At 38.8% G+C, this 13,118-nt stretch overlaps 2 protein-coding genes and 1 non-coding gene across 4 annotated transcripts; 2 read left to right on the top strand and 1 right to left on the bottom strand.

Annotated features, from left to right (window-relative positions):
• Window positions 1–2,708: 2,708 nt before the first annotated feature.
• TRNAN-GUU (transfer RNA asparagine (anticodon GUU)) lies at window positions 2,709–2,782 on the top strand. The gene has a single exon. It is a non-coding gene; the product is annotated as a tRNA-Asn (tRNA).
• A 2,220-nt stretch (window positions 2,783–5,002) lies between these two features.
• On the top strand, window positions 5,003–8,371 carry LOC4337858 (protein disulfide isomerase-like 2-1). 2 transcript variants are annotated; one of them, NM_001402498.1, is made up of 11 exons: window positions 5,003–5,232; window positions 5,712–5,796; window positions 6,007–6,104; window positions 6,194–6,249; window positions 6,594–6,711; window positions 6,805–6,832; window positions 6,925–7,016; window positions 7,260–7,416; window positions 7,499–7,623; window positions 7,710–7,809; window positions 7,900–8,371. In NM_001402498.1, exons 1-11 carry the CDS (start codon window positions 5,060–5,062, stop codon window positions 7,966–7,968), a joined length of 1,101 nt encoding a protein of 366 aa, NP_001389427.1. In that variant the 5' UTR covers window positions 5,003–5,059; the 3' UTR covers window positions 7,969–8,371. The 2 variants fall into 2 exon arrangements, with proteins under 2 accessions (NP_001389427.1, NP_001389426.1); NM_001402497.1 differs by having other exon boundaries at window positions 7,707–7,809.
• Window positions 8,372–9,084: 713 nt separating this feature from the next.
• On the bottom strand, window positions 9,085–12,027 carry LOC4337857 (uncharacterized). The gene is made up of 3 exons (XM_015782490.3): window positions 11,804–12,027; window positions 11,100–11,197; window positions 9,085–9,913 (listed from the first exon to the last, which is right to left on the bottom strand). The coding sequence occupies exons 1-3, from the start codon at window positions 11,930–11,932 to the stop codon at window positions 9,274–9,276; spliced, it is 867 nt and encodes a 288-aa protein (XP_015637976.1). The 5' UTR covers window positions 11,933–12,027; the 3' UTR covers window positions 9,085–9,273.
• Window positions 12,028–13,118: the final 1,091 nt, after the last annotated feature.

Below are 13,118 nucleotides of genomic sequence, written 5' to 3'. Positions count from 1 at the left end.
TCAGGCGATGCACCGGAGGATTGTACACGTCAGCAAACGGTGGGTTGACCTGTCGTGTGCGTCGTTGGTAAACCCAACTTGCCCCGCATGGCACGCTGATGAGTACAATATTATTTTTTTTCCATTAATTTTGGGTTGTATTCTTTTACAATAAATAAAATACGTGCTATTAGAGCAGTACAATAGCAGACTATAAGTCAGCTGCAAACATATTTTAAGAAGATAAATGAGAAGATAGAAGAGCAGCGGCTACAGATTTGTAACCAGCTGTAGCACGGACTTCAAGATATAGTGTGTGTATGACAGGTGGGCCAAGTATCAATAGTGTAGTATGTAACTATTGTATGAATGAGCTATTAGATTGGCTATAGATGAATTGGAGCTAGTAGTTGCCTATACTATTAAACTTGCTCTACTACTCCCTCCGTTTCAGGTTAAGTCAAACTGCTTTAAGTTTGACTAAGTTTGTAGAAAAAATAATAAAATTTTTAACTCAGCACAAAATTATTATAAAGATATATTCAATTATTGATTTAATGATACTAATTTGGTATTATAAATATTATTATATTTGTGCATAAACTTAGTCATATTTAAAGTAGTTTGACTTTGATCAAAGTCAAAACGTCTTATAACCTGAAACGGAAGGAGTAGTAAACTCTAAACCGTCTACAAACACCTATGGAGGAAAGAGAATAAATAATGAGAAGGGTCGGCTCTCATACAAAAGTTAATTAAGAAAGATATGAGAGAAAAAAAAATAGAGCCACCGTTATACTCCTCATATCCTAAATATAAGGCTCAATCACTCCTAACATAGAAACCAAGAAATAATTTAATCACCTTCTCGTTGATCATATTCATACATGTAGGCAATGTGATTGGGGAGCTTAATGTTAGAGGATTTAAAATAAACCAAATTTAAAGGGCCAAGAGGCGATAGTTATGTATGCATACATGCACGTCTTATATTATGACTTAGGAAAATTGGTTTTGCCATATATTTTGATACGGAGTGAGTAGGCTATATTTTTCTCATCCCATTTTAATTATCGTATTTGCAAAATGGTATCGAAATCAAGACAAGAAAACATCATTCTTTATGTAATTAAACCTCGTCGATTGAGGTGTTGGAATGCCTCACATAAGTGCATGCAGATCTTTTGTACACGCGGATGATTATTATAAATCATTCAGTTATTTAGCCAGTGTCATTTATCTCTATCTCTACTATTATAAAAACCGAAGATGTTTTCGCTGAAATTTAGGTATGACAGCCGTGTTTGAATTGGTTTTTGAGTCGTTACGTCATCCATGTTTGAATAGGTTTTATGTCGCTCGTATCCAATTCGATGTGAGTCTAAAATAACTATTATATTTATACACTCTCCATCTCAACCTAACCCAACCCATCCCCCTCCCAGCCCAACCCAACCGGCCCACATCATCTCGCCATCCTCTCCCGCTCGTCCCTTCCCTGATCGCCGTCATTTTTCTCTCTTTTTTTTCCTCATGATCATCTTGAATCCTCTCCCTCTCCTTCCAATCTCCTCTCTTCTTTTTCTCCCTTTTCTCTTTTTTCATCCTCTTATTTTTCTCTTATCGTAAATATCTTTCTTTTGAAATTGTCATTGCTTGAGTTGTATCTACAGTAAAAAGAAACTTCCGCTAATTGAATAGTCAAAATTTTAAACTTTGGTTAATGAGGTGTATCAAAATACACACACGTCAATTTATGGAAGAGCCACCCAATCGATTTGTGAGTTTATGAAAATGTGTACATACGGGGTTTTTTACCCCCTCCCATCCGTTCCTCACTCGATCACCATCTTCTCTCTCTTCCTCCTGATCCTCTCCCTCCCCTTCCAATCTCCTCTCCTTTTTTCTCTTTTTTCATCCTCTTATTTTCTCTTCTCATAAATATTTGTCTTTTGAAATTGTCATTGTTTAACTTGTATCTACAATAAAAAAAACTTCCACTAACTGAATATTCAAAATTTCAAACTTCGGTCGATGAAGTGTATCTAAATACAAATACATCAACTTATGGAAGAGCCACCCAATCGATTTGTGAGGTTATGTAAATGTGTACATGTGGTGTTTTTCATGTGACGACGTATGAAGCAAGCGCAACTTGGCTCAATGCTATATGATTTCTAATTTTGTTTTGTCTTGTTTCAGTTTATCGTTTAAATTAACAGGGTTTTTATTAATTATGAAAATTTTCTTTCATATGTTGCAACGTACAAGCATTTTTGCTAGTCCATAAAACAGAAAAAACTATGCATAGCTCGTTGAAAGATAGATTCTGTTATATTTTCAGGAAACTGTATCCTCTCGCCGAAGCAGTGACATTCTCTTTCTCTATAAGCTGATAGGTAGCATTTGAAACAGATTATTCATTAATTAAATTAATTTCACAATCTATCTACTTAATTATAGAGATAATTTGAATATTTTAAAAAGTAAAGTTAACAAATAACTAAGTGGTATAAGAAACATAAGAAGCATGAGAAAGTTTTTCTTTGAAAAAGAAAATCATATTTATTAAATCGTGGAACAAACAATCTACGACAATAATTTGATAAAAATATGTAAAAATAACATAGATTAAACCAAACACGCTACATCCTTTGCACAAGCGAACTGCTAATACAGGACTGATGCAATACTTGTTTTTAGAACTTTTGGAGACATACTAATCAGTAGCTGGAATAGCTCAGTTGGTTAGAGCGTGTGGCTGTTAACCACAAGGTCGGAGGTTCAAGCCCTCCTTCTAGCGTTATTTTTTTTCTATTATTTCTTTTCATTTTTTTAAAAAATTACAAACATAGCCTTCCAAATTGCAATATTCACTAAATTCATTTTTCTAAAAATCCTATTATTTATTTTCATTTTTTAAAAAATTACAAACATAGCCTTCCAAATTGCAATATTCACTAAATTCATTTTCTAAAAATTGCAAACATAGCCTTACAAATTGCAATATTCACTAAGTTCTCACTCTTTTTTTCTTTTCAGTTTTTTTAAAATTGCAAACATAGCCTTCCAAATTATTTTTTTAAATTACAAACATAGCCTTCCAAATTGCAATATTCATTAAATTCATTTTTCTAAAAATTACAAACATAGCCTTACAAATTGCAATATTCACTAAATTCTCATTCTTTTTTTATTTTCATTTTTTTAAAAAAATTGCAAACATAGCCTTCCAAATTGAAATATTCACTAAATTCTCACTATATTTTTTTGTTAATTTTTTCTTTTCAATTTTTTAATTGCAAACATAGCATTCCAAATTGCAATAATCACTAAATTATCACTCTATTTTTTATTTATTTTTTAAAAATTGCAAACATAGCCTTCCAAATTGCAATATTTACTAAATTCTCACTCCAATTTTTTCTTAACTTTTTATTTTTAATTTTTCTAAAAATTGCAAACATAGCCTTCCAAATTGCAATATTCACTAAATTCTCACTCTAATTTTTTTTATAATTTGCAAACATAGCCTTCCAATTCTTCCATTTTTTTTCTTTTCTTTCTCCCCACTAAATTTTCATTTTTTTTATAAACTGCAATATTCAGTAAATTCTCACTCTAGCAGACAAATTTTTACAAAGTTACAAATATAGCCTTCCAAAAGGACCATTTCTCACTCTAGTAGATAACTTTTTACAAAATTACAATCATAGCCTTCTTTTTTTTTCTCTTTACGTAGCATAATTCTCACTCTAAGCTAATTTTTTTTAACAAAATTGCAACCATAGCCTTTCATTTTTTTTTCTTAAGTCTAATTTTTTCCTTTTCTTTCTTCCCTACACAATTCTCACTCTAGTAGATTTTTTTTTACAAAATTGCAAATATAGCCTTTCAAATGGACCAGTCTCACTATGGTAGATATTTTTTGGCAAAATTCTATATAATTCTCACCCTAGCACTCTCCAAATGAGTAGTCCCACTCTAGTAATTAAATTTGTACAAAATTCTATGTATTTCCTGCGTTATTCTTATTGTAGTAGATATTTTTTTACAAAATCCTGCATAGTTCTCTTCTCACTCTAGTAAATACATTTTTACAAAATTGCAAAACCTATGCTTCAAAAAGGAGCCATGGTTTTTTCTTACTAGGGGAGGAGGGGTTACCTCCGTGATGGATGGTAAGCTTAGTTTCTGTGGTAAACCATAAAAAAGCGGATACAATTTATTAAAAAATAATCAAAATTCCATTTTAATTCCGTTGAACTTGGTGAGGTTGCCAAGCTCTTACCGTTACTGAACCCCGGCGATGAACAATAAACCTGGTTACTACGGTAACCATCGCATGTGAAACCCTAAAACGTGGATGCCTTCTTCAATGCATAAAAAACTTTTTCTTAACATAATCTTTCTACTACCTCCGTTTCAGGTTATAAGATTTTCTAGTATTGCCTACATTCATATAGATATTAATGAATCTAGGCATACATATATGCCTAGATTGATTAACATATATATGAATATGGGCAATGCTAGAAAATCTTATAATATAAAACAGAGGAAGTAGTAAATAAGCTCTCTACGAAGTGCAGAGGTAAAAAAAATAATGCCATTGACAGTCTTACCAGGCACTCAGTATATGAAAATTAAACAATTGAACAACTTGATAACTGAATACTACTATTAGACTATAGCAATATCTATATCTATACTCCTTTAAAACACCCAATGGTGATGGTGGATGGTGAATGGTGAATCCACCACAAGCCATCACTACTGCCATATGGGTCTTCAAATAGTGGGTAGGTGGACTTTTGTCCCTTCCCCAACCTCAAACCATCAAACAGAGAGAATATTTTTTTAATATTTTTGAGGGCTTTAAAGTGTTGAGGGTTCTCTTTTTAAATTCCCGTTGCAACGCACCGGTATTTAGGTAGAAAAAAAATCACCAAACGTGCGGGTCCTATTCGCAAAACTCCCCGTTCCGTTTGATTTAACGGCCGGAGATTTTTCCCACAAACTCGTTAACCTCCATCTTCTCTTCTCCTCTCACGAGCTCGCAGCTCAAGCGCACCCAGCCATGGCGACTCCTCAGATCTCGCGCAAAGCCCTCGCCTCCCTCCTCCTCCTCGTCGCCGCCGCCGCCGCGGTCTCCACCGCGTCCGCCGACGACGTGCTCGCCCTCACCGAGTCCACCTTCGAGAAGGAGGTCGGCCAGGACCGCGCCGCCCTCGTCGAGTTCTACGCGCCATGGTAATAAGCGATGATGGTGTGCGTGCATCTTTGGGTTTTTCTTCTTCCTTTTCTTTTTCGGATCCGCGCGGGGCGTGTGTGTGTTCTGGATCTCTGTGATGATGAAATGGGCTCGGGATCGCGGCTGGATCGGTGGCGGCGTAGCTCTCATTCTCGGAATTTCGTAGCGGATTCTTGAGATCGGTGAGGTTTTGGGTGGCTTGTGTGGAGTGGATCGAGTTGATGTTAGGCTGGAAAAATATTCGGATCTTTGGCTGAAGTATCGATCTTGGCCGCGGAGTGTTGCGTGGATCTTTCTTGACATCACAGATTCGTTTACTTTTCCGGTCCCTTATTTTGTAGTATCGATCAGATGTGTGAGATTTTGCAAGGTTTTTAGGGCTTTTATGTTATATCTTGCGGTGGTTGGTGTTGGGGGAGGGTTTATGTATAGAGAAATTCGATATTTTTTAAATGTTTGTGATTGATTTTGTTTTCAGGTGTGGTCACTGCAAGAAGCTTGCCCCTGAATACGAAAAACTCGGTGCAAGTTTCAAGAAAGCCAAATCAGTCCTAATTGCGAAGGTAAATCTCATGTTTTTTAGGTGTTTGGAAATTTAATGTCAAGGCCGTTTTGTGTCATATCTTCGCTGTTTGCATGCCAGTAGTTCTCTATCGTTTGCATTCCATATGGAAAGAAAATAAAAATGGCATTCCTGTTTAGTGGATATATGTTATTAGGATCTAATAATTTTATGTGTTTGTTGATGAATTGACTCCATTTTGTCTATCCAGGTTGACTGTGATGAGCACAAGAGTGTGTGCAGCAAGTATGGAGTTTCTGGGTACCCCACAATCCAATGGTTCCCCAAAGGTTCCTTGGAGCCCAAGAAGTGAGAATACATGCTTCTTTGTTGATTACTCAATCACTACATTTTCTGTCGTAAAGAACAATGACCCTAATGTTAAACTTACTGTTTAGGTATGAAGGTCAACGTACCGCGGAAGCCCTTGCAGAATATGTTAACTCTGAAGCAGGTAGACGAACGCACTTTCCAACCAAGCTATCGGTCTCCTTGTTTGGAAAATTAACTGCATTTTTTATTACCATGAAACATATTATGTATGATATTTCAGTTTTCACCAGTCAGAGGATTATTTCATAAGCAATAAGTACTGAAATATCAATGCTACTTGGCTACTTCCTGCTATTATGGAGCCCAAAAGCTGTTGCAGCTAATTACATATCACTGCTTTCTCATTACATGTTGTCATGTCTCATTTTCATTATTTGTTGAACAGTTGGCTATTGGCAAACCAACATGCTATATTAGCTTTCAAAGTCCCAACACTGTTGTAAATCTTTCTGCCTTGTCTTTCAGCCACCAATGTAAAGATAGCTGCAGTTCCTTCTAGTGTCGTGGTTCTTACCCCAGAGACCTTCGACTCTGTTGTCCTTGATGAAACCAAAGATGTCCTTGTAGAGTTCTATGCCCCATGGTATGCTATTATGATCAGCCTGTTGTTCATCAAACCTTTTTATCATGCTGTATCAATGAATTTAATTTTGTTGGATGCTGCTTTGTTTTGCAGGTGTGGTCACTGCAAGCATCTTGCTCCGGTTAGTAGTACACCTCAGTATTTTGCAAAGTTGCAAAATAATGCATTGTCATTTTTCTATTTTGTCTAAACTCAAACTTGCACTTGTTTTAGATTTATGAGAAGCTAGCTTCTGTTTATAAGCAAGATGAGGGTGTTGTTATTGCCAATCTTGATGCTGACAAACACACTGCCTTGGCAGAGAAGTATGCTTTCTGAACTTTGTTCTAATAGTTCTTGTCTACATTGATTACCCTCGACATTTCGATGTAACGGCATAGCTTATGTTGGAATGGTATTTGCTTTCCTGAAGAAAATTTTCTACTGTTATTGTACTTCTCCTAACTGTTAGATCTAACATACACATACCTGTTTTTATAGGATGTGTGGTTGGTCATGTATGTTTTTCTTCCCCATAAGAGAATTTTTAATCATGCATGCCACTTCAGGTATGGAGTTTCTGGTTTCCCCACATTGAAATTCTTCCCAAAGGGAAACAAAGCTGGTGAAGATTATGATGGCGGTCGCGAGTTGGATGACTTCGTCAAGTTTATTAATGAGAAATGTGGAACCAGCCGTGATTCAAAGGGTCAGCTTACTTCAGAGGTAGTGCTTTTATATAGAAGGTACTTAAATACTTAAATTTACATAATCCAATTCCAATATAATCTATTGGTTGCTTCTGTAGGCTGGCATTGTCGAAAGCTTGGCTCCTCTTGTGAAGGAGTTCCTTGGTGCAGCAAATGATAAGCGGAAAGAAGCCCTCTCCAAAATGGAAGAGGATGTTGCGAAGCTCACTGGCCCTGCTGCCAAGTACTAAATTTTCATCTCTGTTTTTAAATTTTGTTATGTAGGTTTGGCATCGTCACTGTGTGAATTTAACCATTTTGCTAAAGCAGGTACGGAAAGATCTATGTGAACTCTGCAAAGAAGATCATGGAGAAGGGCTCTGAATACACTAAGAAGGAATCTGAGAGGCTTCAACGCATGTTGGAGAAGGTGAGCAACAAAAGTTTCTATTCCTCAATTCACTTTGGACATCATATTACTTAATCTAGAATCTGATTTCCATGCTTCATCATATGACAGTCGATCAGTCCTTCCAAAGCCGATGAATTCGTCATCAAGAAGAACATCCTTTCGACTTTCTCCTCTTAAAGGGTGTCCCACGTACCCCGACGAGCAATTGGGGTATAGTCAGTAGCGCAATGCCTGTCTCCAAGAATGGAAAACAGAAAGAAATGAAAAGAAAAGGCAATATCGATATCAGCAAGAGATGGCAATGGAAGTTCGTTAGTTGGGTATTCTGTTGAACAAACATGTATCCCACTGCCCGGCATGATCTTTTTTTTTTCTTTCTGCTATTTGCTTTTGTGGTTACAGGGATTGACATAGCAATCAGCTAGTTTACTCAAGAACACAAGAGGTTTTGTAACCATCCCGTGATGAGTGATGACACCGTTCTACGTTTGTCAATCCAATAATTTGATAATTCAGTTTACATTATTTCTGTTTACCCTGGTGAAAGAGAGCATATGTTGCTTTTGCTTTTGGGTTTGAAGAATGTGGAGTTGCTCCTATTTTGTTTTGTTCAGTGTATGTGTAGGGGATGGGCATCAAGCTAGTTCTGCCTTCTTCGAGCTTGGTTCGAAATTAAAATATTTTAATTATATCAGCGTTTTATATATAGTTAGAAAGCAACTGTAGAAACCAGTTTCAGCTGAGATAGACTACAAAACGTTTATTCAAACCAACCATAATAAGTTTAATCTTGTAGATGCAGAAAAACAACTGTAATTGGAACGATTTTGAACGACAACTGTAATTCCGTTCGTTCAGATTATCAACTGAATATTATAAGTTGCGGAGTGTCTTTGCAGACATCCGGTAGAGCTGGAACAAATCAACAATACATATAAGATAAGAGGAAAAAAAAATAATGGCCCTGCCCAAAAATGATACGCACAAATCCAGAAAATTTAAAAGTTCTGCAGCAGTAAATACTGTCAAGTACTAATAACCTGAGAGTTAAATAAGAACGATATGCACAAATCCAGAAAATAAAGAAGTTCTGCAGCAGTAAATACTGTCAAGTACTAATAACCTGAGGTGATATGCACAAATCCAGAAAATAAAGTTCTGCAGCAGTAACTGCTAAGGTTAAATTTCATCCAGGAACATTTAGTTCCATTTGTACATGATCCCAACCGGCGAAGCTATAGCACAGAATGATGTATCAGTTCATACCATTTTGAGGTTGTGTAGACAATCAAATGGCGCTAAAATACCGCATTTCAGGGGTTAATTTTACTCAAAGGTTACAATTTCAGGATCTCGAAAAGCACATGTTCATACTAGGGGTTACAGTGGATTGAACATCAATCAGAATTATCATAAGCATATGAGCCATAATCTCCCACAAAAATAATTTCCAGGAAAATGGCATATGGTGTGATCTCTCTGCTACCTATTCTTATCCATGCTGGTTAGTTTACTACAGTCCTTGTCCTCTTGCTTAAACTTGAGGTCACTCAGACAACCATGCGGGGTGCAATCCTCAATGTAATCTATATCATGCTCTGGTCGCCCATAGCTGTTTTCCGGCATCTGGTAACTGACTCCATCACTGATTGTTTCTCTATGTGATGACGATCTTTCTGCCCCTTCCAAACCCTCTAGATGTTCATGCTGATGTTCATCCTCATGGTCGTGTGCATGTTCTTGTTCTTGTCTGCCACAGAACGACAGTTCATATGCATGTGGTCCCTGAACCCTCATTTGCACTGACCTCAGTAGTGCTGTTTTCCTCAGGTCACCTCCATGGCACATGTCATTTGGAGAAGATGGGAACCGGCCTTCATTTTCAGAGCCACGACGAGGATTAGAGCAGACGACCGACGAGAGTGAGCAGCTGGGCAGAGGGTACGGGTTTGCGGATAAAAGACCAGATTGTGGTTTCTGGAATCGGTGTGGGGATGACATTGGACTAGTTGAAGGGCTAACCATTGCATCGGTTTGACTTCCATTGGGTAATTGAGTGTCGTAGCACCGGTAGTCATCTGAATCTTCAGACATTGGTGAGTATTGGGATATTATTTCATCCCTGCAAGGAGACATATAACAAGACTCATGGTGAAACACAGACCTGAACTAGACCATGATATGTGCTGAGAAGTATAAGAGCTAAATTTGATTGAACAAAACTAGCAATGCATTCTATCGAATATATTAGCTAATTAGAAAATTATATTCTGGATGATATTTAATTATCTTACTGTAAAGTACTTGTGTCATCAGCATGTGTATCTAAGTGTGTATTCATCGGCATGTTGAAAAATGTTACTTGTGCCAGAGTTTCTGTCATCAAACAAAGTGCTCCTTCCACATGGCCTGTGCCATGGATATGTAAGTTTGTGGGCATCTTGTTTGCTTAGCATGTGCAGGAACATGCCAAAGACCTATGTTTCATGAGTTTCAATGTCAACATGCCGGTGCAAGTGTTCAAGCAATCATTGAGGAGATCAAATCACGCTCTCCAGAACAACCAGTTCACCCAGAAAGCATACAGACAACAGATTGCTGTCCAGATTATCCATGAGCAAACAGTGCACATGCAAAACTACTAGAACCAACTAAAAAAAAATCTAGAAATTTCATACATCCATCATGGTATGAGAAATTAACATGAAGTTTGCAACAATAAGAAATTGAAATATTCACCCTACAAAATGTCATGTTGTGAGGTGCCTTAAGCTACCTATAAATATGGCTTTCGGTTAAAGTAGAGATATCGAGGATAACTATTGATTTTAATTTGAAGAACCCATAGGAGGTCTGTATGTCGTTCAATTAAGACGAAAAGGACAGCCAATCCCGATTACTTCCCATTGATCATGGGTTACAACCCCTCAATCATAAAGCATGCTTACAACTTACTAACTTGCTAAACATTCTGATCCAGGAAAAAAAACATAGATAAATTTCTAAATTTTGATCACACCTATCCATTTAACCATTTTTTTGGGGGCAAAAGATGGATCACGTTACAACTGAAGTCTGAAGTTGACATAGAACTTTATTTGCCTCTACAAGTTAGACTAACTATTAACTTCGGCAAGTAAATGAATAATGCACACATAATAATGAGGCCTTCACCATCATCTTCTTACCTTCAATATTGAATACTCCGATTTCTTACACCACAAAATTGAGCATGTATACATGAACAAGCACAGACGAAGTTCATCAACTTTGTAAGAAAAATGTAGATAAAATCTGAGCACACATACCTGAAATAAGAGGTATTCTCCGACCTCGCAGGGGACTCCATGATATTGTCAACCAGTGAATCTCCGACAGACAATCCATTCAAACTGGATGCCATTATCTGCAATAGCCAATATCCAATCTAACATATAAGTAAAACACTGGAATTTTGGTCTCACAGTAATAATATAAATGAATTGCATTCTAGAGTGGGATATGAACTAGTACACCAAGAACTGAAGCAAGGCAGCACCGTTTCACAGAGCGAGAGGAAAGAAAGAAACAGAAGAACATAGTACAATTCAGCATCCAAAACGACGAAATCGCCCAAGAATCAGAGTCAAATGAACACGGATCGAGACAAACAAGAATAGGTAATTAATTAATTAATAGAATGAAGGGAACGTGCAAAGCACCAAAAAAAAGCCCCTAAACCTGAAAAAGACTAGTGATATAACCAGTAATAAATCAAAGTAAATTACCCGAATCCCTGAGTCCCATTTCGCTTCAATTCCAATAATCACAGAGTAAAAAAAGGCCACACAAATCGACGGAACAACGGAGAAAATCCTCTCTCTCTACCGACACCCAAATTAACCAAGAAACGAAACCGCCCCGAATCCGAGCCGCGGCGGCCACCCCCCAAGAACACCGAGCCACGAAAATTCCCCGGACGCAGAGGGCGGGCGCTGCCATGGCCCATGGGGAGAGGGAGAGAGAGAGAGACCTCGCTGAGGTAGCGCTTGTGGGAGTGGAGGTTGTCCACGTACACGTCCTCCTCCGGATCCCTCCCGCGCTTCCCGCCGCCCGAAGGCGGCGACATTGCCGCCTCCCCGCCGCCGCCGCCGCCCACCATCCGTGGCCAGGTCGGGATCGCAAGCGGGGATTGGCTCGCAACTTCTTCTTCTTGGAGAGTTTGCGAGTGGAAGGAAGAACAGAAAAGGGAAAGCCGGAGGAGGAGGAGAAGCTTTGGTCTTTTTTTCGTTTGTTTCCTTTTTTTTTTTACTCCAGAAAAAAGAAAGTATCATTTGCAATTGGGCCGGCCGATTAACGGCCCGGAAAGCAAAATGGGGCCCCATTAATGCATAATACTTGAGCCAATGATAATATTCTGTTCTGTTTTTCTTCACTCGTATGACTATTTTTCTCCTACCTTTAAGTTGTACTCCTTCTGTCCCTTTTTTTTTAAGGTAAATGATGTTACATGACATCGTGACTTCGCAGTTTTAGCAGTAGGATATCGCGCAAAGTGATTTTTAGGTGAAGACACTCTCAAGAGTTAGGCCATGCCCAACGCTCCACGCTAGAGTGTGGTCTCACCCCTCTTGACGCGAATATTTGTGCCAGCTCGACTGGGACCGTGCCCTCGCAGAGCTCCGCGACCCCCTGCAGAGTGTCGTATGGTTTCGTCAGCTTTTGGCGAGGAAAATGTGAGGAATGGGCGAGGAACCGAATTGGGGGAGAGGTGTCGCTCTGTCCCGTAGCCCCAGGACGTTGAGGCCAACTACCTCCTGCGCCAAGGTCGAAGATGGCGAGGAAGTAGGCAGGGGAGAAGAAGATGGGGCGCCGCCGCCTCCATCCGGCGCCAACGTGCCTCGATCCGCCCCTGCCGCCTCCATCCGGCGTTGCCGCGCCTCAATCTGCCACTACCGCGCCTCGATCCGCCGCTCGATCCGGCGACACCGCCTCGATTCGCCGCCGCCGCCTTCATCCGTTGCTGTTGCGCCTCAATCCAGTGTCGGGGAGAGAGGCGCACCGCCAGGGAGGGGAGCGCCGGGGAGAGATTGGGAGGGGAGATGGTCATGAGAGGACTGATGGTGGTATTTATATATGTTTGTGATTTTTAGGGGGTATATTGCAAATATTGTATGTATATGCAAATAAAAATAATCCAAGGGTTAAAATGCAAAATGTGACCGACTGACAGGTACTGAAACGTAAAAATAAGATAGGGGTATGGCTTGCACTGTGTGAGGGATATCACCGGTGTGGTTTCATCCCACTTGGCATCACCTTTTTTTATGGGGCTATACCCTGTGTTG

The sequence above is a fragment of the Oryza sativa genome, chromosome 5 (assembly GCF_034140825.1).
Source record: "Oryza sativa Japonica Group chromosome 5, ASM3414082v1".
Classification (NCBI taxonomy): Eukaryota; Viridiplantae; Streptophyta; class Magnoliopsida; order Poales; family Poaceae; genus Oryza; species Oryza sativa.
This window is presented reverse-complemented; position numbering and strand designations above follow the sequence as displayed.

Coding starts and splice junctions, on each gene's coding strand:
- LOC4337858 (NM_001402497.1), top strand. CDS start 5,060: ATGGCGACTCCTCAGATCTCGCGCAAAGCCCTCGCCTCCCTCCTCCTC. Junction 6,833..6,924: donor ACTGCAAGCATCTTGCTCCG/GTTAGTAGTACA, acceptor CACTTGTTTTAG/ATTTATGAGAAGCTAGCTTC. Junction 7,624..7,706: donor CTCACTGGCCCTGCTGCCAA/GTACTAAATTTT, acceptor ATTTTGCTAAAG/CAGGTACGGAAAGATCTATG.
- LOC4337857 (XM_015782490.3), bottom strand. CDS start 11,932: ATGGTGGGCGGCGGCGGCGGCGGGGAGGCGGCAATGTCGCCGCCTTCG. Junction 11,198..11,803: donor ACAAGCGCTACCTCAGCGAG/GTCTCTCTCTCT, acceptor TGGCTATTGCAG/ATAATGGCATCCAGTTTGAA. Junction 9,914..11,099: donor GAGAATACCTCTTATTTCAG/GTATGTGTGCTC, acceptor GTCTCCTTGCAG/GGATGAAATAATATCCCAAT.